Here is a 25,468-nt window from a genome sequence, read left to right as displayed (position 1 = left end):
GAGTTAGCCAGGTTCCCGTCGTGCCCCGCGCTGTCTCCATGGCTACCGAGTCGCGGCCTGCTTGCCCGCCTGCCTGAGGGCCCGAGGCCCGGATGGGGTCCGGCGCGGCGCTGGCGCTGCTGAGGCTGCTCGCGTGGTGCCTCCTGGTGCTGCCGCCGCCGCCCTCTGCCCCGACCACGGCCGGGCCGACCCCGAACCCCTCCGCCTCGGCAGCCGGCCCAGGTGGGGCCCCGACGCCCCCGCAGCCCGAGGGACTCCCTAGCGCGGCGGCCACCGCAGGGAGCCCCTCTCCGACCCCCGGCGCCAGCCAGAGCCCCGCAGGCCCCGAGGGAGAAACCAGCCCCAGCAGCCCCATGGAGACCCCGGGGCCCAGCCCCGCGGGCACCGGCCGCCCGTCCACGCCACCGCCTCCCGGCCCCACGGCGACCCCCCGGCCGGGCCCCTGGCCTCAGCCCGTGACGGACGGTGAGTCCCGCCCGGTCCCCTCGTGAGGCGGCAAGGAAGGTGGGCCGAGGAGAGCCGAGTGGAGCCGCCACGGGCAGGGGCAGTCTACCCTGCCAGTAATTCGGAGGTATAGAGGGGGCCTGTCCAGCCCTAACGCTTTTGTTGGCTCTTTGTCCTCAGTGGCCCAATTGTGCTCCTGTGACCTCTCTGTGGACCAGTGCGATATCAACTGCTGCTGTGATCCTGACTGCACCGCTGCAGATTTCAGCCTCTTCACGGCATGCTCAGTTCCTGTTGTCACGTAAGCCTTTACAGAGACACCTTCCAGGGCTTGCGGGCGAAGGTGGATTTTGTGAGCTGCTTTGGCTACTCAAGAAGGGCACTTGTTTAAGATGAGAATGCACCAGGAATGGTCGGGAGGCATTGCCCCCCTAACTGGAAGGAAGGTCTCCCAAACCTGTGCAGGGCCCTTTGAAGAAGCCTTTGGATGAAATGGGGATAGAAAGCTGGCCTGGTGTACTGGTTAAGAGCAGTGACCTCTAACCTGGCTAGCCAGGTTTGTTACCCATCTCCTCCACGTGCAACAGCTAGTCACAGTCCTGTTAGAGCTGTTCTCACAGAGCAATCCTCTCAGAGCTCTTTCAGCCCCATCTACACCTCAGGGTGTCTGTTGTGGGGAGAGGAAGGGAAGGCAATTGTAAGCCATTCTGAGACTTCTTTGTGGGCATAAAACCCAACTCTTCTACCTGGTTTAAATGTATCATTTTTGATATATTCATATGGGTAGCTGTGTAGGTCTGAAGCAGTAGAACAAGGCACCCTTGCCCCTGTAGACCCCCCCCCCTTCCAGTTCAATCTCCAGTATAGCTAGTTAAAAAGGGAGGTGATATGAAAGATCCTTCCTGAGACCTTGGAATGCTACTGCTAGTGTGAGTGGACCGCCTGGACTTTGAGAGTCCAAAGATCTGATTTAGTATAAGGCTGTGTTCAAGTGTAGCTCTGGCCCAACGATTTAGGTCACCCAGGTTGCACAATGAAACCAGTTAAGTGTATCTACATCAGCCAGGAGAAAAGTAATTTTTTTTGTCCCTGGATACAGGTTGAAACTGGCTAAATTTAGATTGGGCTCTGTGTAAGGAGAACAGAAGAGAATATAATGGGGAAGATCCACCAGTTCTAACACGCTGTTGAGGCAGGCCTTTGGGTGTGATAGCCCATCAGCATGACCCCTGCCGTAGGCTGATGTTGAGAGACATCTGAAGCTCTGTTGAGGTCTCTTTAATCAGGCCAAACCATTGGGGGAAGGCCTCTTGATACACTTAAGTTGTCTTCTACCAAGTCAGATCTCATTGTGACCATCCAAGGAAGATCCTTTTTGCACCACCTGCTACCAGAGATCCTTTAACTGGAAATGCCAGAATCTGAGCCTGATCTTTCTTTATGCAAACAATATATGTTCTGCCACAGAGGGTCAGCTTCCCAAGCCCTTATATCAAACTCCAGAAATGTTGCTCCACTTGCTTTTGTGTGCAGAAGGTCACAGGTCCAGTCTGAAGGTAGCTTTATACCGTCTCTCTGCTGTGCCATATGACCATGTATTAGTAGCTCACACCCCCTCCCTCTTATTTTCTCTTGGAGAGGTGACAGGCAGCTCTGCAAGCAGCAGGAAGCTCTTTATTCAATGGACACATCTGTGCAACCCCCCAAGAGGACGTATCAGTTAGCTGAGAAGGTCAATCCCAGTGTTTTCTGCATTCAGTCCATCAACTGTAAGTGGAGTCACATTGGGTGTAAAAATGTTCTTATGCAAATGTTCGAATACCCTCCTGCGTGATGCTGCTGAAGGAGGAAGAGTTTCTCTGTTTGGAGTTGCGTTGCCGTTCCCCCAACCTGAGTACTTTGGACAAAAATGCATCAAAAAAACTTTATGACTGCTGCAAGGTGGGGTGGTAGTAGAGGCATTAACGGAATTTAACTTGAACTGAACTTCTTTTTCATGCCGTGGAGCACAGGATGTGCAACAAATAAATTTGATTTAATCTGCTTATGTAGACATACTCTACCGTTAGACATTAACAAAAGCAAACATCAATAAAATGGAACCTGAGTTAAAGGTGTTCTTTTCTCCTCTGTTTTCTTTCCACCCTAGACAAAGCTGCACTGTCCTTCCAACCTCCAGAAATCCCTACGTTGGAAAATTTTGATAGACTGCTTCAGGACTATGGTGGAATTACCTTCAGTACCGAAACAGATCTCATGTCAAGCATTGAATCAGAAACCCGGAGTGCTACTAATGCTGGGGAAACAAGTAGATATGAGGTAGAGGGACAAACCCCTTGCATGTTATATCCATAGTGTGACAGCTGTGCCTATAAAAGCAGACAGATATACTAAGATATAAAAGGTTAGACCATAAGGCTCAAATTCATCAGCATTGAGATCATAGTTTGTTTCTGCACTTAGATGTTGAAAATCAAACCCTTGTGTTTTCTGTTGACAGTACAGAGATCCAATAGAGACAGCAGATGGATTTCTGTGGCTTCCAGCTCCGATCTTCTACCAGTGCACCGACAGCAATCCTGCAGGTCAGGGAGAACTCTGCTACGATCTCACCGTTCCAGGGCATCTGTGTGAACAATGACTGTGTGAATGTTCTGTTTTGGCTTTAACAAAATGTTTTAACATTTGTGCTATTGTGCTAGATTGATATAGCTATTTGTTGACAGTTGCAAGCATCTGAATGCTGTCAGTAGAAGATTGAATTACTATATCGATCTAGCTCTGTAATGCCAAAGTTTAAGGAAAAAGCCAAAATAGAACATGCTGTGAAAATGGCGTGTCTGTGTGTGAGAGAGAAGCACTACAGGTATTTCAGGGACCATGCTATAGCCATTCAGAAATGCAGAGAAAATAGAATTAAGGCATTTTAAAACAAACAAAAAAACCCCCACAGCCCCACTTTGCAAACAGGATACAAGTGGCTTTGTTTGAGAAGGAAAATAAAATATTTTAGCAGCCAGGAGCCAAAACAGTTGCATCTGAATTATCAGTAAAAAAAATCTGTTGGCAACCGGCAGCTAAAATGGATTACCAAGGCAGTTTGAAAGGGGCTGGTGTGTCTACTGTGTTTGTGTCGTTGTGCTTGTTGACAGCAGGCTCCTAGTTTCAGAACCTCTCCAATTCTCTTGTCTTCCGTGGCTGCTGCAGGGTTCCTGATAAACCAGGATGTGAAATGCAACCGGGTGATCAAGGCAGAAGAATGTGCCACCGTCCCAGCTCTCAGCATGGAATTCTACACTAATTCCAGCATTCTGCCAGTAATTATTGGTTTGGGGAATGCCCTGGTAGCTGGTATTAAAGCAGGGGGAGGGATGAGAGAAGGAAGGAGCACAGGTGGTTTCCTTGTTGCCCATTAACACGTTTGTGTGCAGTTCATAGCTGTGGGTCTCATGGTGCATAAACCCCGGGGGAAATAATTTTTTTAGTGTAAGATTTCAGGATGGAGGTTGTCACCATTCGCTGATTTTAGGGAAACTAATTTTTTTTTAATCCACTTTAGGTACCAAAGTCAAGTCGAAAGGTAGGTGTCTTTCTCATCTAATCTATCTCTTCTGTGTTGGCATGAAGCTCTTCCTGCTCTGGAGTATCTGGACCCTTTCTATTTGAGGAGGGTATCCTGAAAGATGGGCGATCCTTCCCAATCATATCAGAGGGCGGGGCTAATCTTCACCTGGCTGTCTCCTCACTAGCTGTTTCCCTGCCTGGGTGAAGGATTTTACATGCCACTTCCTTCCTCCCCCACCTCCGCTCCCCCACTGCTGACAAAGCAGGCATTGCAGAGCGTACTTGCTCACCAATCCGACAGGTGAAAGTGTGTGTGTGAAATTGCATTGAGCCTGGAAGTGATGGGCTGGCAGCAGGGCTCCCTCTTCAGCTGTGTTCCTGTGAACACAGGAAGCCCAGATCAGCAGCAGTCGAGTTGCACAGGGTCTTGCACTGCCCATTGCCCATTTTAAGAGGACAGCATTTATGTTCTTTTCAGGATGTAAACTGCTTTGCTCAGTACAGGGAGAAAATTAGAACATTGGCAGGCACTCTAGGAATCCCCAGAATCTCTATGGTAAAGGCAATAGAGCGTTGGGGGTTCCTAAAGCATTGCCTATCACTTCCAGCTCTGAAGCATTTTCTTTCCCCTACTTCCTGCTGCCAAATCAGGGAGGGATGTGCAGCTTTTTTTAAATCAGGGAAGCCCATGTGTCTTCTGAAAGGAACTGCAGGGTTCTCCAGGACACAGTTTGCAAACCATCGCAGATGGGGAACTGTAAATACAGCACGTGCAAAAGGTGAGAGAATGTATTATCCATATAAAGGAAGAAGACACTGTTTGGAGTACCTGCTGAAAGTTCTTGATTCTCTTTTCAGTTGAACATCACTGTCCAGTCCATAATTCTGCAGACCCTGCAAGGGTTGCGTACGCGCCTCGGGAGTAGCGCTCTGTTACTCCCCATATTGGATGGTCAGGCCTGCAGCAATGTGGTTCTTGAGGTTGGTATTCGAATTCTTGTTACTCCTCTTAGCACAATTTTTAAAAGGTTAGGAGAGAAACATGATATAAGGATGTGTGATTCTGCAACTTGGCTTTTTCATTGGGCCCTCCCAATTTTTGCAGAAGGGCCGTGGCTCAGCGGACGAGCCTTTGTTCTGCATGCAGGAAGTCCCCAGTTGAGTCTTCAGCATCTCCAGTTAAAAGGCTGTGAAAGGCCTCGTCTTCAGACCCTGTACAGCTGCTGCCTGCCTGAGTAGGCAGTACTGACCTTGTGGGTCTGATTCGGTGTCAGGCAGCTTCATCAAGGGAAGGAGACGGGTGTCTCTCCCAACCTCGTGTACTCATTAAAATAGGTTAAAAATAGGGATTTACATCAGGGTAAATTTACATATTTTTGCATGTAAATTCTCAGGTCAGGGTTAGCTTAGGCATGGCTCATCTTGGGGAGCTTGTAGGTTTAGTGGGAGTGTTAGGGCTGAAGAAGAATTAATGACCTGGCTAGCAAAGGCCACAGAGCGTATACAGATTTTTTGCCATTATTTTACATGTTAAAAATATGTTTAAAATAGGGAATTGTATTATTCCCTATTCTCAGGGTAAAATTCTCAGGTTAGGGTTAGATAAGTCATCGGCCAGTTTGGGGAGTTTTTAGGTTTAGGGGGAGCATTAGGGCTGGAGAAGACTTAGTGACATGGAAAAAAAAAGTTCTTTGTTTTCAGGCAAGGTACCAGATCGCTTTCACGGAGGCAGGTGAAATCACTGCTGCAGCTGCTTCTCTTGTCCTGGGGACCATCAATCCTGCCGATACTTTCATCCAGCAAAGCTTCGAAATCCGTTTCATTCCGGTAACTTTTCTGTGACTTCTTGCAAAGCCAGCCTTGAATGGTGGTTCCTCAGAAGAAGTGGTCGTGGGAAGGGCAGGGCCCCTCGGCAGAGGCCGCAGATTCTGTGTGCCCCCAGATTCTTGCCTTCCTGTTGATCCCTTCTTTGGGGAACAGCTGGTTGCCATTCGTCGCTTGTATGCCGTTTAATAATTTGTGAAATCAATTATATCATTTCAGTGCTAATTAAGCAATGACTCAGTAGGTATTTATACCCCCAGGGAGAATTTTCATATCAGCTGCTTATTTTGCATTCCAAAGAAAGCCAGTGATCTATTGTTTGTTTGTTTGCAACAGCAAAACTCGCAACCGGTCGGTCTCAGTGGCAATCCCGGCTACGTGGCTGGGCTGCCAATCAAGGCTGGATTTAGATCACCCGCATATCCTTTTGCCTGACCTACGGGTGGCTTACAACAGCCCTGCAAAGTTCTGTGGGGATGGAAAAGTGGGTGCTGATGCATTTCTAGTGCCTCTTTCAACCCTTGAGCGCCTGCCCCAGCCTAGAATGCTGCCAAGCAGTTGGACTTCACTTAGGAACCAGCTACAGGTTGCAGCTGCTGCCTGTTATCCTGGGGAAAGTCATGCAGGAAGCGGGAAGGACTGTGGCTCAGTACTTGAGCCTCTGTTTGGCAAAAGGTCCCCAGCTCAATCCTTGGCATCTCTCGTCAAAGGAACCCAGCGGTGGGTGATGTGAGGCCCACCCGGAGGCCCTGGAGGAGCCGCAGCTACCTTGAGTAGGTGAGGCTGGCTGGGATGGCCCAGGGGAGCCGGCTTGAGTCTCATCTGCTCCCTTGCGGGCTTCTGGGTGGGCAGTTTGGTGTTTCCAGAGTGGAAAAATACAGTGAAATGGACAAGGCTTTTGAGCACAGGGCACAAGAGAGGGTTGTCATGCTGGATCAGTTGGGCTGTATCCGCTGTCGGATGTTGCAAAGATTTTGGAAGTCTCTGTTGTATCCATATGTTTCCCCTTAACAATTTATATTTACCTCTGGGGTCATCCAGACTGTGGCTGGAGACGACCAGCTCACCATGCTGAAAAGCACATCTGCTCAGGATTGCTTAGCGGTGGAAGGAATCAGAACTCCTGTGTTATTTGGGTACAACATGATGTCCGGCTGCCAGCTACGGTGAGGGTAGAAATAACCTAATGGAGCAGTTTCCCAATTCTGTTTTGATGCAGCCCGGGCTGTAGTGCTGCCAGGGTCTTGTGTAGGGAGGCAGGTTCAAAAAGTATGTTAGATTGCTTTTCTATTGGTTTAGATTTGGTGCAGTACTGAGTTGTCCTTGTATAACTAGTGTAACAGTTCTTCAAGATTTGGATGTCACTGTGCCTATATATGCTGATGCGTTGTCTGTAATTTGTTTGATCTGGTTTGATTTCCCCATTCCTCCACCTGCAGCCAGCTGGGTGACCTTGGCCTAGACAGTTCTCTTAGGGCTGATCTTGCAGAGTGGTTCTGTCAGAGCTCTCAGCCCCACCTACCTCAAATGATGTCGTGTTTGTAAGCTGTTTTGAGACTCCTTCAGGTAATGCAAAATAGAGTTTAGAAACCATCTCTTCTTCTTCCTAACAGAATTACCAAAGATTCCAATTGCCTGCTTTTGGCTCCGGCCCTCCTGAACATCCTGAAGGGTCAAAACTTTCCCAACTGCGTGGCCTCTTTTGGAAATTCTGAGCCCCAGAACGGACTGGACTGGGTGCAGATTGCTTTCAACGTCAGCCAGCTAGTAAGAGCATCTCTGTCTTTTTCAAGCAGGAAATGAGTGAACAAAATGACATCCTTTCCTCTCAGCTGTTGTAGGCTATGGCTCATTTTTAGAAGCTCTGCTTTGCATACAAAAAATCCCATGTTCAGTCACTCAGAGTACACCATGCCAGTGGTTTGACTTGGTTTCGGGCAGAATCACGTGGTCTGAGATCTGAGATCAAATAATGATGATCCAGATAAAAATGGGCCATTTCCACATGGTTCCATCTGCTCCAGATTTGATAAGGTTAGAAAGAGCCCCCCCCTACATTATTGTAGTACATTTGTGCCCCTCCCAATGTTTCTCTCGCTTTGATCCATATGCTAGCCAGTTCCCCATGGATGCCATTAATTTTTTAATGAACATTAGAATACAATTATAGCAATATGATGTACAGTAGGTGAGACAGGTTCTCTGAATTCCCAGAATTCTTTGAGAAGAAAAAGCCTATTTCCTTCTGGAGATTTCACACAAGTCTTTTTTTTTTTAATCAATGCTGGGAATTTTTTTACATCAACTGTTAGAGTTTTTTTTGCTTGCTGCTGGGGCTTGGCCAAGGGAGACTGCAAGGAAACCTTCCGTGTGGAAGTCCCCCTTGCTGTTCCATTTCATCAGTCTCTACACCAGCAATAGGGAAACCACACAAGCTCACCTCCACGTAGAAACCCCCAATTGTGTGTTTGTGTAAAAATACACTGAATGCAGAAATCAGGGCTAATCCAAAATGATTATAACTTCTGAATAATAAAAATGTACATTGAAGAATCTTGGCATAAGAAGAGCCCTGTTGGATCCAACCAATAGTCCAGCTAGCCCATCATTCTTAATCACACGTTGGCCAACCATTCCCTCTGGGCAGCCAGCAATAGGGTGCAGGGACTGAGGCCTTCCTCTGATGTTGCCTCCTGGCTCTGGGATTCAGAGGTCAAGTGCCTCTGAGGGGGGAGGTTGCCCTCCTTCACTGTGGCCAGTAGCCACAGGTGGACCTCTCCTCCGTGAATCTGCCTAATCCATGTTAAAGCAGTTTATCCCTGTGGCTATGGGACAACCTCTGGCAGCCAATTCCACATTTTAATCTCTCTTAGGAAAGTAGTACTTCCTTTTGTCAGCCCTGAGCCTACTGCCTAAACCTGCTGTCAAGCTCTGTTGAAAACCTTGGTGCATTCCAGGCCATGAAGAAGTTGGCTGGCTCAGCGGGTCATGAGCCAGACCTTGCTGGGTGACCTCTCAAAAAGCTCCCCGTGCCCCCTCCCCAGCTACTGCTGTCCCTCTTCTCCCTACAGAAATTGTCCAGGACAAAACATGTTTTGGGCCTCAGGCAGAACCGCCAAATGGGGCTCCCCCTCTCCCACTAAGCCACGCAGGCCACACACCGAGCAGGGATGGGTGGCTGGAGGAGTCTGTGTAGCACTACATGAGCTGTGCCACAGAAGGAAATGCTTTTCTTCTTTACTCACTGCCTCATTCGAATGCAGCCCTCCCTGACCCCGACACAAATCAGCCAGTAGCCAGAGGAGCAGCCGAGAAGAAACCGCAACAGCCACAAATCCGGCCGGCAGCTCAGTGCCTTCAAGCCAATTGGGAGCCGCGGGCTTAGGCATGCTTAGCTGGGCTGGATGGTGGCCAAGGCGGGGAGCAGCTTTAATAATTAGTGGGACGGTGATGGATTTATGCTGCACTGCTCAGGCGGAGCTAGCCTGAGCAGCTCTTCCATCCTGCCAAGCTTCCCTCGTGAAGTCACTGACTTCTGCCTCTTCTCTCCTCCCTCCTTCAGAACGGCTGTGAAATCCCCGTGCAGCTTGAAATCGAAGTGGAATGGACCAAATATGGCTCTCTTCTGAACCCCCAAGCCAGACTCACCAGCGTTACTGTGACGGTTGTGACAGCAGCCTTGCCACAGGTGGGTGGAATGCTCTTGCGCCACAGGGAAGGTCACGACCACCTGAGGCACCTTAGACTGAATCCAGCTCTTGGTCCCTTGAGGCCTGCCCAGTCCAGCCTTTCTCAACTTCTTTACCATTGAGAGACCCTGGAAACATTCGTCAGGCTTCAAGAAACCCCAGAAGTGGTAAAATCGTTCAGAATATGGCTGGGAAGCAGAGCTGCGTACACCCCCCCCCCCCCCGGGCCCCTCCAGGCCCATTATTGGCCATTTAGGGAGGGGATGGGTAGGTCGACATGACCAAATATGGTCATATCACCCAATAAATGTTTTAACAAATTTTAAAAATTATAAAAAAAATTATACATGACTGTATGCCTCTTGCAGGTCAGTGCAGGGAGTGAAAGAACCATTCCCATCCTAAGCGCTGTGAGGTTCATCGATGTTTCTGCAGCGGCTGAACCAGGCTACAAAACCCGACCAACTGTGGAGGCCAAACTGCCGTTTGACTTTTTCTTTCCTTTTGTTTAGCGTGAGTACAGAGCCAGGACAGCATGGCTCCGTTTGCTTTCGGGGGAGGAACTGTGATTGGACCCCAGGTTGAGTTGGGAAGGGGGCTGCCCCAAAGATGCAGTCCCCAGAATCATGCTTCAAGCATTGCCACTTGGCCAGCTAAATCAAGGAGGGCGGAGGGCCATCACAGCTTCATTTTCTTCCTTAGAGAAAGCAGCAGGGTTTCCTTATTTTATTTTAAAATTTATATCCTGCTTTGCTCCTTGACCAGGGACTTGAAGCAGCTTTCCACATAGTCCCTGCAATGACAGCCCTGTGAGGGCAGTTTAGGCTGAGATTTTGAAAGGAGCCTAAGGTCACCTGGCAGGTTTCCACAGCCAAGCAAAGGAAATGAACTGGGCCATCCCAGGTCCACGCTGTACTCTGTCCTCTACCCCAGTGGTCCCCAACCTTTATTAGGCTGGGGACCGGCAGGGCATCGGGCCGCGCCCGCAGGGCCCGCGGCCACGCCCACGCTTTGGGCCACGGCCGCGCCCGGCCGCGCCCGTGGGCCGCGCCCACGGATCGGGCCGCGCCCGCGAGCCGCGCCCACGGATCGGGCCGCGCCCGCGGGCCGCACCCGCGGATCGGGCCGCGCCCGCGAGCCGCGCCCGGCCGCGCCCGCAAGCCGCGCCCGTGGATCGGGCCGCACCCGCGGACCGCGCGGGCGCGGCCTGCACGGGCGCAGCCGGCCCTGATTCCCTCTCCCCGCCCTCCCGCAGTAAGTAGCTTCCCGGGTTTTTTACTGCGGGGGTTTTTTACTGCGGGGGGGGGGCGGGGAGAGGGAGCCGCGGCCCGGCGCCTTGGCCTTTGCGGCCCGGCGCCGGGCCGCGGCCCGCAGGTTGGGGACCACTGCTCTACCCCACATCAGCCTTTCTCCTCTCCCAGACTGGGAAGTGTTTTTCCTGGTAGGCTCCCAGAGAAGACAGGAATGTGACGTGTTACACCCACCCAGCCACCCCCACACCCCGGCCATTGCTTTAAGCCTTAGCAATTGTACTTGGGACCCCTGCTGTCCCCTTCTCCCCTGTGGAAGTGAGCTGGGAAACAAGCAGCATCCAAGTTCTGGCCAGCTGGAGGAAGAGGGATTCCAGATGCACCATAGAAGCCCTTCCAGCAACCAAAGAAGAGTCAGGCGCACCTCTCCTTGTTGCCACAGACCTCTTTTTCTGGGGGTGACCCCCCTCCCCCCCCCCAGCTTCTGAATCAGGCTCCTTTTTGTACATGTTGACTTTATTAAATAAATTTGTCATTCTTTTTTTTTTAACTGTACAGATATGCAATTAAAGGTTGGGATACCGATTGCATCAACATGCCTTATTTTACAGCTGCCTCCGCAAGAGGCCTCCTTCACGACACCGGCAAATGTCTCCAGGAGCCAGGCGGCCAACTCCGCCCCCAGGCAAACACGGAGAATGCAAAAAGGCTGTCTTCAACACAGTGCAGCACAGGAGGCGGCTTGCTCCTCACGGCTGGAGCGGAGAACTGCCCACTGCCCGGCGGGGTTCGGCCGCCTACCGAGACTGCCCAGCGAGGCCGTGTTGCTTCAAGATATTGGTGAGCCGCTCGATTTCCACCTCCTGTTGGAGAAGGAAAAACAGAGCCATCAGTTGGCTGCATCAGCAGGGATTTGGCAATTCGGGGAGAGGTCCTCCTGCCCCCAGCCTGCAGTTGCGTTGGTTGCTTCAGAGATGGCGTCACGTTTTATCGTTTAGCCAGAGGTCACCACGGACTTTAAACGGTTCTTCAAATGACAGTAATGACACAGAACAGGAAAAACAGGCCTGTGTTAATAAATCAAGAAGATTCACAACACGTTTAAGGAAAAAATAGCATTTCTGTGTCCATGTGCTGCAGCAGTGAACCAAGTGACTCTCTAAATTACACCACCTGACCGCTGTTTGCTCTCTACAGTGCAAGTAGGTGGACAGGGGCAGGCAGACTTTCCAGACATTAGGGATGCCTGACGCAGTGAACTCTGCTCTGTGAACCCCAGTCCCCACCTCCACCCCCAAGCAAGGAAGGACTAGAATGTATTATCCACGCCCTCTGCTGCTATACCAGTGTTGTTCTTTCTCACATTTGCGTGCAGTTAGAGTCAGGTGCATGTTTGTTTGAAGCAACAGAACAAAGCTTAAGTCTAGGGGCACCATTAAGACCAACAAGTTTCATTCTGGGTCTAAGCTTTTGTGTGCGTGCGCACTTCTTCAGATACAAGGAGAGAGACTTCCACAAGAGAGTTAACAGATATATAGCGTGGGTAGTGAAAAAATAACCCAATATCTCTGTTAAGCCCTGGAGGTTCCATTGTCCTGAGTGTTGTAATGATACCACACATGCTAGACCACTCAGATCTCACTTGTACCCAGAATTAAACTTTATTGGTCTTAAAGATGCCACTGGACTTGTTCGTTTGTGTGTACTGAGAGACATGCTTAATTGCACATCCTAGAGAGGACCATGTTGTTTTCCAGATCACTTTTCACATTAGGCTTGTTTTAAAAGGAGTCTTGCACCTGTAAGCCGAAAAGGAGTGGGGAGGGAGAAGCCCCTGGTTAATCTGGGACTGTTTACTGGTCTCCTTCACCACATCCTGTTTTCTTATTATTCTTGCTCCTTTCATGCAGTTTGTATTTATGGACAGTCCTTCCGCATCTTATATGTGTTTACATTATTTATAGAAATGTGTACCCAGCAGAAAGAACGGAAGCACAACATAAGTATTTATGCCGTACAGTAAGAGGTACCAAAATCACCTAATAGTATGCAGCCAACAGTGGACTATATGCAGCCGTCTAGCCCACAATCCCAGTCCAGGTAAGCTTGTGAGCCAATGTGTTCAGTGCAGCCCTGTCACCTATGCAGAAAAGCACTCTTGAATCGTTTGGTTTTGCACAGTTTGCAAAGGCCGGAAGAGGGGGAGCTTTCCTGAGCTTCTAGGGACAGCCATTCCACAAGGCAGGAGGCAAAACAGAAAGCGCAAGCGGAGGTGGTTGTTGATTTCGCCCATCTGCAGGCCGGCACCTGCAGACGCCCCCATGGGCTTGAGCAGAGTTGTTGGGGCAGAGGCAGCTCTGCAAATAAGGAGGGGCCAAGGCCATGAAAGCCCTCGCAGGTGATACCCGGCACCTTTCTCGGTGCTTTTACTTTTGAGAGCCCCCTGATGTGGCACGATCAGGCAGAATATGGTAGGGAAGCAGAGCTGTGGACACGCTCAACAGGGGCCCCTCCCCCACCCCTTCTAAGCCTATCATTGGCCATTTTGAGGGGGGGTCGACGTGACCATATATGCTCATATCGCCCTCTAAATGTTTAACAAATTTAAAAAATATATTAAAAATTAAGTAAGTCCCACCCGATTGGGAGATCCTTCCAGGGCTGAGGACGCCTGCCTTAAGCTGAGCCCAGTGACTGGTGGGCAGCCAACTGAGCATCTGCCTCGACCCTATTTGTTCTGTATGGGACTTAATGCCAGGGGAAAGGGCGGTGGGGGGCAGCGGTGCCCCCCTTTCCTTCCCGAGGCTCCTGAGCTCCTTCCACATGCAGCCCTCACCCAACTCCACTGAAACTACTGTACAGGGAGGCTGCCACGGCACCTCTGGCCGCTTTACCTTCTCTGCACAGCTGCTCTCCAAGTGCTGGACCTTTGTGGTGAGCTGCAGGTTTGCTTGCTTCAGCTTGGACACTTGCTGCTCGGAACGCGTCTTCACCGACAAGATGATTCCTGGGGAGGAGACAGACGGTTAAGGAGGCTTGGGGGGTCAGGGCCCCTCTGGGGAGTGCTTGACAAGCCTGGGCCCTCACAGCCACTGGGAGAGGGAGGGCACTGGGCTGCCAAGTTTACAGATGCTGAGAAAGCAAGAATTTGCAGACACAGAGGCTGAATCACAGATCTGTTTACTGGTCCTCAGTGTGGAGCGCACCCCCTTTGCCTGCAGACGGTCCTGGGTTTTAGCCCTGCCATCTTCATTGGAGACGTCTTTGGGAAGAGGTGCTGGGTAAGACTGAGGAGGCCGTTGCTGGTCTGAGTGGTAGGCAGCTTTCTTATACCCTGCTTCTCACTGTCTGAAGGAGTCTCAAAGCAGCTTATAATCAACTTCCCTTCCTCTCTCCGCAACAGACACCCTATGAGGTAGGTGGGGCGGAGAGCTCTGTGAGAACAGCTCTGACAGGACTGTGACTAGCTCAAAGTCACCCAGTTGGCTGCATGAGGAAGAGTGGGGAATCAAACCCAGCTCTCCCGATTAGAAGCCACCCCTCTGTACCTCGGCACCACGCTGGTGCAGGGAAAGGGAGCTGGGCAACTGAGGAGCTCTAGCCAGAGAGCCAGGACACTGAGGAGCCTCAACTCTGCAGCCGCTCTTTGGGCCTCTCCTCTGGGCGCAGGAGTGCAGATTGCCCTCTCCTTGGAGCTCCTGCGCGTGGGGCGTGGGCACCCTTGGCCTGAGCCAGCTGGCACCTCGTTCCGCCTGCCGAAAGGCAGCCTCCAGCTGGCCTCACCATTGATGATCCTGGCCACTCGCCACAGCCGCAGCAGGATCAGCAGCCCAAAGGCCTCGAAATCATGCTTCAGGAACAGGACCACGATGTCGAGGACGAATGAAATGACGACCACAATGGCGTCCAGGACTTCAAACTTGTGGTGGAAGAACTCCAGGCGGTAGGCGAAGAGCTTGAAGCTCACCTCCACCAGGAAGAGGGTCAGAATGGAGAGGCTCAGGTAGTGGAAGACCTGCGGGAGCAGCAGAGGCAACAAGGCAGGAGAGAGGCGTCAGGGGCCGGGTCCAGTGGGCTTAGAAAGCTCTGTCCCCCAGGGGAACCGGCAGCGGGTGCAGTCCACACACCCCGTGCCACTCAAGCAAATCTTTGCAGGACCACATGCTTGATTCTGGATATGGGGGGAGCGCCACCAAAGCCCCACCCCCACGGCAGCCATGCTCAGGAACCTCTTGGACTTGAGATCTCAGGAAGACTAAATATGTCCCCACAGGCTCTGGCTGTGCTCACGGGAAGCACGGTCAAATCGCAGCCGACTTGCGGCAACCCCGCTGGGTTTCCGAGGCAAGAGAAGCCATTCAGAGTGGTTTGCCAGACTGGCCTTCCCAGGCAGTCCCCCTTCCAAACGCTGATCAGGGCTGACCCCGCTTAGCTCGCGGGACCCAATGAGATTGCCCTACCCTGGGCTGTCCTTCCCTGCGTGTCAGGAAGGCGGGTTCCGTGCCCGCCGCCCCGGCCACACTGCAGGCACCTTTTACCTCGGGCACAATCTCGTGTTCGTCGGGATGGATGATTTTCAAGTCCAGAAGCAACTCCCCCAGCACCAGAATGGCATCCACGATAACTAAACCGACAATCAAGATCTAGATCGCAAAGGAGACACAGGCCAGGCATTACCTTCCATCAAGCAGGTACCTCTTTAAAAACCTTCAAACTATTTAGCAAGACTATGTAGTCAAGTTCAGTACAGCAGCAGTGGGCGATGTGGGGCAGGACCACTGCCCTTATATTTCTTTCATTTCCAACCCATCCTGCCCCATGCAAGGCTCCTGGGATGGTCATGAGATCATGTATGGCGCAGCCTGGTACTGAATCAGGCAGTATTGAAGGGACCACAGTGTTACAGCGACCATAGACTAAAGGAAACACTGAAAAAATATACACCACTCCCAGAACTTCTAAGGTAAACCCCACAATAGTATATTCAGTGCAAGTCACTAATACATTATACACCAATACTACAACTGGCTCTTCTTATCAAAACGCGGTTTCTCCAGGCACGTGTCGGCCAGAAGCCACAAGCCACGTCTTCAGGAAACATTCTTGAGTGTGGCGCTCTCTGGACTCTCTCTGCAGGAGTGAGTCCAGCGGAGTTCCTTCTGTCAATGTCTTCGTGCCTTGCTCATAAAAGAGCAGAAAAATAACAGCACCTGTTGAATTGTAGGCGGGGGACTGTCCCTTTAATAGTAAGACATATGTGAGATTTTTTTGCTGTGCGGAGTATTCAGTAGAGTGAGGTTATTGCCATTTGTGCTGGTTGTAATGTTGGTGTTGGCACATTTTATCACTTCTTGGCCTTTTAGCTAAGATCAAGCGTGGTGCACAACACATTAAGCTGAATTCATTAAAACAGTTGTGGAAAGTCTATTATCTGTTTCTAGAAGGATTAGGAAGATATTCCTTCGTAATTTGCATTAAATACACTATTGTGTGCTTTCACTTTAAAAGGATATAGGAGTGGTGTATTTTTTTTTTTACACAGTGTTTGCTTTGGTTTATGGTCCTGAATCAGACCCCTGGTCCTCCACAGTTGCCCCCGCCTACTCAGACCGGCAGCAGGTCTCCCGGGTTCTCCTTTACTTCCTCCCTGGAACATGCCAAGCAGTGAGGGAAAGGGCCAGTGATATTCCCCAGGAGAGCCCCTGAGCTGTTCCTGGCCCCTTGAGGCCAAAGCGGGCCGTGAGATGCTTGCTCGCTGCCCAGAGGCCCTCCGGCCAAGGGGACTCCCCGCTGGTAGCCAGGGCTGGGTTTGCACATGCAGGCAAATGAGCTCACAGGAGTGTCAGGGTGGTCGGGTGGACTGCAGGCAACGGATCCCAAGTTTGATTTGTATTGTTTTAGTTTTTGCACAAGAGCTCTCATACAAGCAAAACAAGCCCAGAAGGAAGAAAGAGTCTGTGTCCCTTCCAGCTCAGGTAGTTTGATATTTGTAGGGGATTTTCAAACTAGGGAAATGATCCAAAATGCAGAGATCCCCACTTCCCAGCTTGTAATGGAGCAGTCCACCCTACCAGCTCATTCTCCTGCAGGGACAAAGCAGGCTTAAGTGACTCTTGGAGGCAGACCACAGTGAGTTGTTTGGCTAGGTGGGAAGAGGAGAGGCAAATGGGGGGGGGGGGACATCCTGGTGAGAAGGGGAGGACTGGACTCGAGCAATTCTCTGTCAGGCCTAAAAGACTTCACAGGGCCCTCCTGAAGCTAAAATGAGACACACACCCCCAGCCGGGAAAATCTGTTGCTGTTGTTGTCAGCCATTCAGTTGTGTCCGTCTCTTCGCAATCCCATGGCCCAGCTGTCACCCCGATCCTGCACCCCCTCCTTCAGCCATGCAATGTCCTGGCCAGTGTCCATTTTGATCGGCTCTAACTGCTGTGTTCTTTGCTGACCTGATTTCCTTCTATGGAAAACATACTAAGGTGTTTTCGAGGGTGGGTCACAGAAGGAAATCTCCCATGCTCAGGTTGGGGGAACACAACCCAGAATACAATCCATCTGCGGAATGCCCTCCACCTCTCACTGGTTCAAAACTGTCTTCCGAGGACAGATTCCAGGCAGCCCTCCCTCGTACCTGAAACCGGTGCGACTGGAACAGCTTTCTCATCACATCCCGGAAAGTAGGGGGTCTGGGGACCGGCTCCATCTTGATGGCTGATTCAGCCGGCTTCCCGTCGCCTCCCTCCTCCATCTCTTCCTCCCATTTCTTGTAGTCATTGTTCCACTGCGCAGGATCGTCACCCACCACCGTGAAATGCTTCAGATAGGCAGACATCGCCCTCGCTTAGACAAGCATCACTCCGGAGAAACGAGCTGCAGAACCAAGCCCCAGAACAGCACAAGCTCAGAACAGCCCCAACTGAACGCCCAGCAGTTGCCAGGGAACAGCTCCACGAAAGGAACGCATGTTCTGATGTCCACGTGGTGGAATGAGAATTTTGTCCTGGATACGCCTCAGCAGGGCCCGCTTCCCCCAATCAACCCCTGGAGCTGGGGTCTCCAACGTGGTGCGCCATGCACCTTCCCATGAGCTTCAGGAAAGCAGGAAGGGCAACTAAGGCAAGAACATCCAGTCTGAGATGCCGCCTGGAACCGCAGCCAGCCAAATGCCTCAGGGAGCTTATGACGGGGCCGGAACACAAGGGCTTCTGTGTGGCACTCAGAAGTGTGCCCTATTAGAAAAGAGCCAGAGTCCAGCAGCGCCTTAAAGACTAAGAAAATATGTGGCCGGGGAGGAGCATTAGAGAGTCACGGCTCACTTTGTCAAGGCCTGCCACATACCTGGTTAGTGTTGAAGGCGCCTCTGGAGTGCTTCTCTTTTCTGCTGTGGCAGCTAGGCATAACACGGCTGCTCGCCTTGCTCTGTCTTTTGGGTTGGTTTGGGGGGGGGGGAGGTTCAGCTCTTCTGACGTCTCTCCAGAGACCAGTCCTTGCGGAAAGTTCTCTAGGCAGGCAGCCGCCCACTCTTCTTGTGGCCGTAAGTGCCGTACGCTAATCATACACTGTGTGAAGTAAACTCGGAAAGCACCGTTGAACCAGGGCCTGTGGGCAGCCCCCAGCTCTTGCCTTAGCAGAGAGGAATGAGAAGAAAGGATGGAAGGGACTCATCTGCCGAAGGAAGACGCAATCGCTGGACGCCGGCACAGTTCCATTGTAGGTGGGCAGCACAGACCCATGATCTCCCCCCTTCACGCCCCGTGATACCAGCGGCAGTTAACGTGAGTTGGGAAATCACAATGCGGCCGCAGGTTCTCCTTCACTCACCATGGCTTGTTAAGCATGTGCGCTCAACGCATGACTCAGAGGAGCAGTTAAAAATTGACAGAGTCATGCTGGAAGAAATTCTGTAGGACTTCTTAAGCACCTGCCTGCCTGTTAAACTGATCTTTGTATGTGGTCAGCCATTCATCTATTGCTGACTCTGAGGCCAGCTGCCCAGAGAGATGTCCCCAGCATCCCTTTCACCGAAGGCTGGCTGGTGTTGTCCTGGCCCTACCTGTGGGGCTACCAGATGCACTCAGCACATGGGACACTGGAGCAGATATTCTACCCAGCAGGGCTCTCCTTGTTATGCAGGACGGGATAAAGCCATTGACCCACCCAGCGGTGACCCTTTAAAACTCAGATTGTTCATGCTAAATACACTTTAAAAACCCAACCAGGTTGCTCTTGTGCCAAAGGAGCAGGATCTGTGCCTGGTTCAAAGCTCTGCTCTGCTGTGCTTGCCCTGTGACCTCAGGGCAGTTGGTTGAGGTGCCAGATGGATATGCCCCTTCGCAGTGGCCACAGTCCCACCCACCAGGGCAGCGTTACTGCTCAGGCAGAAAACGCGTCCAGCAGACCTTCCCGCTTACCTTTCCTAGCCGTCCGTCTCTCTTTGGCTTTGCTTGCCTGCGGGCTGTTTGCTGTCTTTGGCAGCAGTACAGAGATGACTCTGAAGACAGGACCGAGGCGGTCCAAAGACCACCAGCCGCAACACCGCCGTTCCACAGCCCACTTGCAGGAAGAGCGGAGAGAAAATGGGTCTCTGAGGTTTCCTGTGCTGCGCTGTGCAAAACACAGTGTCTCGCTGTTGCAGTGCAGGAGGAAACGGAGAGCTGGCAAGGACCCCGAGGGTCCAGGCAGCCCTGCGCAGTGCCGGAAACTCATAGCTACTTCCCTCCCTCTCACGTACCCCGTGACCCTTGCTCAATGCCCAGAAGGCGGCCAAAGACCTCCAGGATCCTGGGGCCAATCAGGCCTGGAAGACAGATCTCTTCCTGGGCCCAGTGTGGCCATCCGCCTTCTCCTGGGCACCAGAGAAAAGACCAGGAGAGCTGAGCATCGGCTCCCCCTTCCCACCCCGTGAGCTGCCTAGATTCACAGCATCAGCATTGTGGCCATCTAGTGTCTGGTTAGAACCTGCCAAAGATGGAGGAGAGCCCACCACCTCCCAAAGCAGCCTCTCCCACTCAGGAACTCCCCCCCCCCTGGGAGTAGAAGGACAGCCCTGAGATCTTGATGACAGTCAACACCACGGGCTGTGACTGCCACCGCATTTGTTTTGGGTACAAACGAGCACTGCTGCAACTTGACTGGCAAAGGGCGCCAAGGGAGGGGCGAGCACAGGGCAGGATCTCACCAGGAGGCAACGGCTGCATCCGAGGGGCAGAGCCTCACCCCGGGCGTTCTCACGGAAGAGGAGAGGGACGGGACTTGCTCAGTCCAGCGCAGAGCCCAGCGGACCGGGTTTTACACAGAACGAGCAGCCAGCTCACTGTTGATGCTACTCAGAGGGAAACTGTTTGGTACACACACCTGGGTGTGCGGGTGTTGTTATGCACAGTTCAGAGGGCTTGTAAATCACTCCCAAGCCAGCAAGCAGCCAACAAACCATGCACTTATAGATGCAACAATGCCAATGCCCAGCATCTGATCCAGGCCAAAGCAATGGCAGGCGAGGGGACGGGTACCAGCAGTCCCAGGTGATCCGTTCTGGCCCCGGCGGCAAGCCTAGTGCCCAAATCAGATCTTCACTCTGCAGCGGTAGCTTACTGGATCAGTCCTGCACCATCAGCCTCACCTGCCTCACTAGGTGGGTGTGAAGACCAGACAGAGGAGAAGAACGCAGAGTGCTGGGGGTCCCCACCGGGAGAAAGGAAAGGGAGCCACAATAGACCAGGGGCCCCTGGGAATTTTGAGACGGCAGGGGGAGAGGGGGGCAGCCGCAAAATGGCTGCAACAGAATTGCCACCCCAGGAGGTGGAACCAGCCCCAAAACGGCCGCTGCTTACGTTCAGCCACACAGCGGGGACCCTGCTGCTACAGTGCTACAGTGGCAGCGGCTGCTGAATGAACATTTTAAAAAATCTGCACAGCCAATCAAAGCTCCAGCGGCCAATCAAAAGACTCGCTGGCAAAAGTCCCACCTAGCCCTGCCCCCTCCCTAAAAACCCTTGGCGGGTGCCAAGAGAGGAGGTGGCAGAGGCCACGATACCCACGGGCACCCTGCAAGAAACAGCACTGTGGTCCCTTTGTGTCATTTGAGAGGGACAGGTGGTTTTGTACCCCGCTTTTTACTACCCAAAGGAGTCTGAAAGCAGCTTATTATCACCTGGCCTTTCTCTCCCCACAACCGACAACCACGTGAGGAAGGAGGGCTGAGAGAGCTCTGAGAGAACTGTGACTGGCCAAAGAGAACTGTTTCTCCAGCTGTGCAACTAGAGTTCCCTTGGTTTGAACCCCCCGACCAAAGGCCGGTTTGAGAACACTTGACTTCCGTAAGGTCTGACTCAGCACAAGGCGGCTCATATGCCAAGTCTTCTCTGCAGGGAGAATGTTTTTTGACGGAGGCATCGCCGCCACCTTCAGCCCTTGCCCATAAGCTTCCCTCCTACCCCCACCCCTAGGCAACCGACTGGCAATCAGCCCGGCCTCCCAGTCGGCATGAGAATGCTTTTATCAGCAAAGGGATCTGGCAAAATCATTGCGCTGAGCAACTGAAACATCCTCCTCGGCCAGATTCGGTTGGGAAGTCAATAAACCCCAAAGCCCTTGCAACAGTCTCGCTGAACCAGATTCAGCTCTTGCAGTGGGGGCAGGAAAAGGTCACCCTTTCCCCACCACAGCCGCCTCCAAGGCCCGCTGAGGCACACGGTGGCTCACAAGAACATCGGAAGAGCCCTGCCGCCTCAGACTGCGGGTCCGTTTGTGGCAAAGTAGGCAGTTGTGTGACTGCTGAAAGCCCCTCCTCTGCCCCGGATGCCCTTGGTCTTCAAGGTGCGCCTGGACTCTCTTGCTCTTCTCCCAAGACCTTTCAGGGGAGAGTCCTTGGGGGCAGCTAGGGAAGACCAGGGGGCAGAACATGACTGGGAGGTTGCCTGTAAGAGGCCTCACAGGGAGGGCAAAAATGCCACAACCACTAGAAAGCCGTTTCATGGATACATCATCCAGTAAACCACACCGCATCAAGAGGAGCTCCCCAGAGAGAGCCGGCTTGGTGTCGAGGTTAAGAGCAGAGGCTTCTAATCTGGAGAGCTGGGTTGGATTCCCCACTCCTCCGCATGCAGCGAGCCGGGGGACCTTGAGCTTGTCGCAGTCCTAATAGTGCCGTTCTCACACAGCAATTCTGTCAGAGTTCCCTCAGACCCGCCTACCTCACAGGGTGTCTGCTGGGGGGAGAGAAGGGACTGCAGTTGTAAACCGTTTGGATACTCCTTTGGGCAGTGAAAAGCTGGGTATAAAAACTTGGATTAGGACAGCCCAGGCTGGCCCTCTGTTGTCAGCTCTTGGACACTCAGCAGGGTCATGGCGGACCACGTCTCTTCGCCTCTTGCCTGGAAAGCCCTCCTGGGGTCGCCATCAGTCAGCTGCGACTTGACAGCACAGGCTGCCAGCACCAAGCTCCTTTACAGAGAACAGGAGCCACCATCAAGAAGGCCCTGGGATGGCCAGCCAAGGCACTGGAAATGGCGACAGGACAGACACCGGCCCCGTGACTTCCCCACTCAATCACTGAGAAGCACTAAGTTTAACATACACCATGTCCAGTAATGGCCTAGGTCTTCTCTAAGGACCAGTAAGAGTCTCCTGATCAGCCACTGGATTGACGTCTCTTGCTCTTCCTGTGAATGGCGGCCACGGGGTGCAGTAGGGTGGAGGGAGGTTTTGATCAGAGCGGCCATGATGCCGAGCGAGGGGCTTCAGCCCTCCCCTCAAAGGATTCACAGAGAAACACCCATGGGAGAACGAGCGGGAGAAGGGGACGGCCCAGTGAGAACGGCCGCTTAACTCGTGGCACAGCTTCCCTTCTGTCGTGGCTGATTCAACATGACCAAGCAAAACATGCCCCAAGACCCCTCCCCAGAGACGCCCACCCCACAACAGCCAACGCAATCTTTGCTCGGCACTAACCCTGCTTCCTGTTTGGAAAGGGCCTCCGATGCCACTCTCCAACTTCCTTATGCTCAAAGCATCTCCGAGAGACGCCTGTGTCCTGCAGATTTCTCTGCCTTCGTAGAGACTCGTTCACACATCCCTGCGCAAGTAACGGAACATCTGAACACATGGAGCTGCCTCAGCCGGGTGCAGGCTCCGGGGCCTGCTTCGTCTCCGCAGACAGCAGCTGCTCCCCCAGGCCTTAGGCGAAGAAAGGTCTTTCCCATCACCTGCAGCCTGTTCCTTTTACCTGGAGCTGCTGCTGGGGATGGGACCGGGGGAGATTCGTCAGGACAGATTGAAACCGATGCTACAAGGGGAAGGAGGCGTCCAGCCTGGGGGTTCTAATGCAGGAGAGCAAACAGGCCAAATGGAACCAAAACTAAGAGGCTTCAGGGGCCCATAGAACCTGAACTCCTGCAGACGGAGATACGATTTAGGAGACAATACAGAGACCTGGTGGAGTGATTCCCATGCGTGGAATGCAAGAGCAGATGGGTAGGAGTTGTTTAAAAGAAACTGAAAGCTTGAAGAGGAGGCAGAGTGGCTCTGCGTGAGAGGAGAGGGCTTCCCTGTCAAGAAACTAGAGGAGGGGAGTGACACTCCAGGGGAAGGTACCTGGGTGAAGATAAGGGAGGGAAAAACAAAGAGCCCCCGGGCAAAGGGAAGGTGGGGATGCCGCTCAATAGAGCATCTGGCCCTCAGGACCTTGTCATTGCAGCCGGCTTCAAGTTCCCTGGTGTGTGCTGGGGGAAAAACTCTGCCAAGCGTCCGGTGTTGGTCAACTTTCTCACCTGCCAGGCTGACGGTTCCATTTCTCAAATGGTGGAAGAACCTCCGAGACGCTCGGCCCTCCTCAGCACTGACCAAGAGGCAGGAGTTGGTGGACGGGGTGAAGGAGGAGGGAGTGGCCATGTCCTCCTTTTGAGGTGGGGGGCCAAGGAAGTTCAGAGGGCAGACTTGAAAAGACTCAGAGGCGCGAGGAGATTCATCCTGTGGGTGCTGGATGGGAAAGGAGCAAGGAAGGGGTGGGCTCTCCTTTCACGAGAGCGGTTGGATGCTCTGTCCAAATCGTGCCGCTGAATGCGTAAACTGGCACCGTGGCTCTGGGACAAAGCAAGACTGGCAAACACTGTGCCCTGTAGTGTGTGTGTGGGGGGGAGTCAGACAGGCTTCTCAGCACCCCCCCCCTGCACTGGCAACGGCGCCTCAGGACCCCCAGCTCTTGTTGCAGAACCAGAGAAGTGGAAGGAAGAAGGCAGTGGGGCCTCCTCCTCCTCTCAGAGACAGCCTCCACAGCAGGAGCAGAATCCTGGTGTTGGGAGGACCCGCAGAGGCCATCCGGCCCAACTTCCTGCTCCACGCAGGAACTGCCTCAAGCATCCTGGACAAGCGACCCGTCCAGCTGCTGCCGCAAGACTGCCAGGGAAGGGGAACTCACCCCCACCCCCAACAGCCAATTCTACTGCTGCACTGCTCTGACTGCCAAAAATGTCCCCCGGATATCCAGCCGGCACCTTAACTTAACCTCCTTCTTGGGGTCCTGTCCTCTGCTGGCCACAGGAGCGGCTGCCTGCCCTCCCTCCCTCCCTCCCCCAAGGGGCAGCCTTTGCAAGACTTCAGGAGAGCCAGGGGGTCTGCTCTCTCTCTCTCTCTCTCTCTCTCTCTCTGCCATTCCTTGCAAGACTTGCTTGGTCTCCGGACCCCTCCTCTGCACCGGCGCCCTCCTGCCTGCATCCTTTGGGAAGGGAGGCCTCCGGACTGGCACAGACGGTGCTCCAGGTGCAGCCTGCCCAACACAGGGGCCAGCGAGAATTGGACTGTTCTGGCCCTCTTGATCTACTTGGAGGGAGGCCCGGAGGCCCGGGGGCTTGGAAAGAGACTCTCGGAGTTCCGTACTGCTGTTTCCGGCAGCCTCGGGGACCCAGGGCCTCCTTTTGAAACAAAGAGGCATGCCCCAAAGGCCAGGCAGGGGACCCAGAGGATAAAATCCCCGCCTGATGTTGCAAGCCCACCTGCATTCCTTTCGTGGGGGGCTGGGAGGGAAGAGCCCTTCTCAAAGGGCTGCCAAAGAGTCTCCGGCTCAGCTGAACAGCCCAGCCCCGGTCAGCCAGGCGGCTCCCAAAGAGACCCGGTTGGGACAAACCCGCTGCCGAGTTTTCCCCTAAATGAAACTCTCTGACTTATTTTAACCTTGGAGCTTCGAATGCAGAAGCCAAAGCAGCACCCTGGCTTCTCGGGGCCCCGCAGGATCCCGCCTCCCTTCAGGCGTGTCGCCCCCCTGACTTGGCCGTCACCCTCCCCCCCCCAAAAAAAAACCCCTCTCCCTCCTTTCCTCCCACTTCCAGGGGGCGCCTCTCTTGCATTCAGCGCTGGAGAAGAGGCCTCCGGGACCCGCGGCGGGACCCTCCCCGGACATCCCCCCCCCGCTGTCCAAGGGGGCCCCGGAGAGCCCCCCTCCCGCCCCGCCTGGTGGCCCGCAGGCCACTCCCCCCGGCAGCCCACGCCCCGCCGTGGCCCCACCCCCTCCTATCCCCGAGCTCCCAAGTGCAGCCCCCCATCCCGAAACCTGCTGGCTCCGGGGCTCGGCGGCAGTACCGTGCGCGGGTCCCGGCGGCAGGTCCGACCCGCTCGCTGGCTGGCGTCTCCCGGGCCAAGCGGCAGGCCCCCGCCCCCCGCATTCCCCGCCCCTCCCTCCTCCCCTCCCTCCCCCATTGGCGAGGAGGC

General features: G+C 53.3%; 2 protein-coding genes across 6 annotated transcripts; one reads left to right on the top strand and one right to left on the bottom strand.

The window, feature by feature from the left end:
* TCTN1 (tectonic family member 1) lies at positions 1-11,869 on the top strand. Of its 3 annotated transcripts, none has more exons than XM_077307340.1 (15): positions 1-465; positions 625-745; positions 2,083-2,213; positions 2,594-2,763; positions 2,945-3,029; positions 3,652-3,761; positions 4,004-4,024; positions 4,867-4,989; positions 5,710-5,835; positions 6,169-6,251; positions 6,858-6,998; positions 7,446-7,599; positions 9,395-9,520; positions 9,890-10,034; positions 11,330-11,869. In XM_077307340.1, exons 1-14 carry the CDS (start codon positions 93-95, stop codon positions 10,031-10,033), a joined length of 1,908 nt encoding a protein of 635 aa, XP_077163455.1. In that variant the 5' UTR covers positions 1-92; the 3' UTR covers position 10,034; positions 11,330-11,869. The 3 variants fall into 3 exon arrangements, with proteins under 3 accessions (XP_077163455.1, XP_077163454.1, XP_077163456.1); XM_077307339.1 differs by having other exon boundaries at positions 3-465; positions 11,383-11,869; XM_077307341.1 differs by lacking the exon at positions 6,169-6,251 and having other exon boundaries at positions 3-465; positions 6,874-6,998; positions 11,383-11,869.
* Positions 11,270-25,429, bottom strand: HVCN1 (hydrogen voltage gated channel 1). 3 transcript variants are annotated; one of them, XM_077307342.1, is made up of 6 exons: positions 25,340-25,429; positions 17,400-17,638; positions 15,310-15,414; positions 14,555-14,786; positions 13,666-13,778; positions 11,270-11,634 (listed from the first exon to the last, which is right to left on the bottom strand). In XM_077307342.1, the coding sequence occupies exons 2-6, from the start codon at positions 17,598-17,600 to the stop codon at positions 11,569-11,571; spliced, it is 717 nt and encodes a 238-aa protein (XP_077163457.1). In that variant the 5' UTR covers positions 17,601-17,638; positions 25,340-25,429; the 3' UTR covers positions 11,270-11,568. The 3 variants fall into 3 exon arrangements, with proteins under 3 accessions (XP_077163457.1, XP_077163459.1, XP_077163458.1); XM_077307344.1 differs by lacking the exon at positions 25,340-25,429 and adding an exon at positions 25,311-25,334; XM_077307343.1 differs by lacking the exon at positions 25,340-25,429 and adding an exon at positions 19,180-19,642.
* Positions 25,430-25,468: the final 39 nt, after the last annotated feature.

The sequence above is a fragment of the Paroedura picta genome, chromosome 13 (genome assembly GCF_049243985.1).
Source record: "Paroedura picta isolate Pp20150507F chromosome 13, Ppicta_v3.0, whole genome shotgun sequence".
Taxonomy (NCBI): Eukaryota; Metazoa; Chordata; class Lepidosauria; order Squamata; family Gekkonidae; genus Paroedura; species Paroedura picta.
This window is presented reverse-complemented; position numbering and strand designations above follow the sequence as displayed.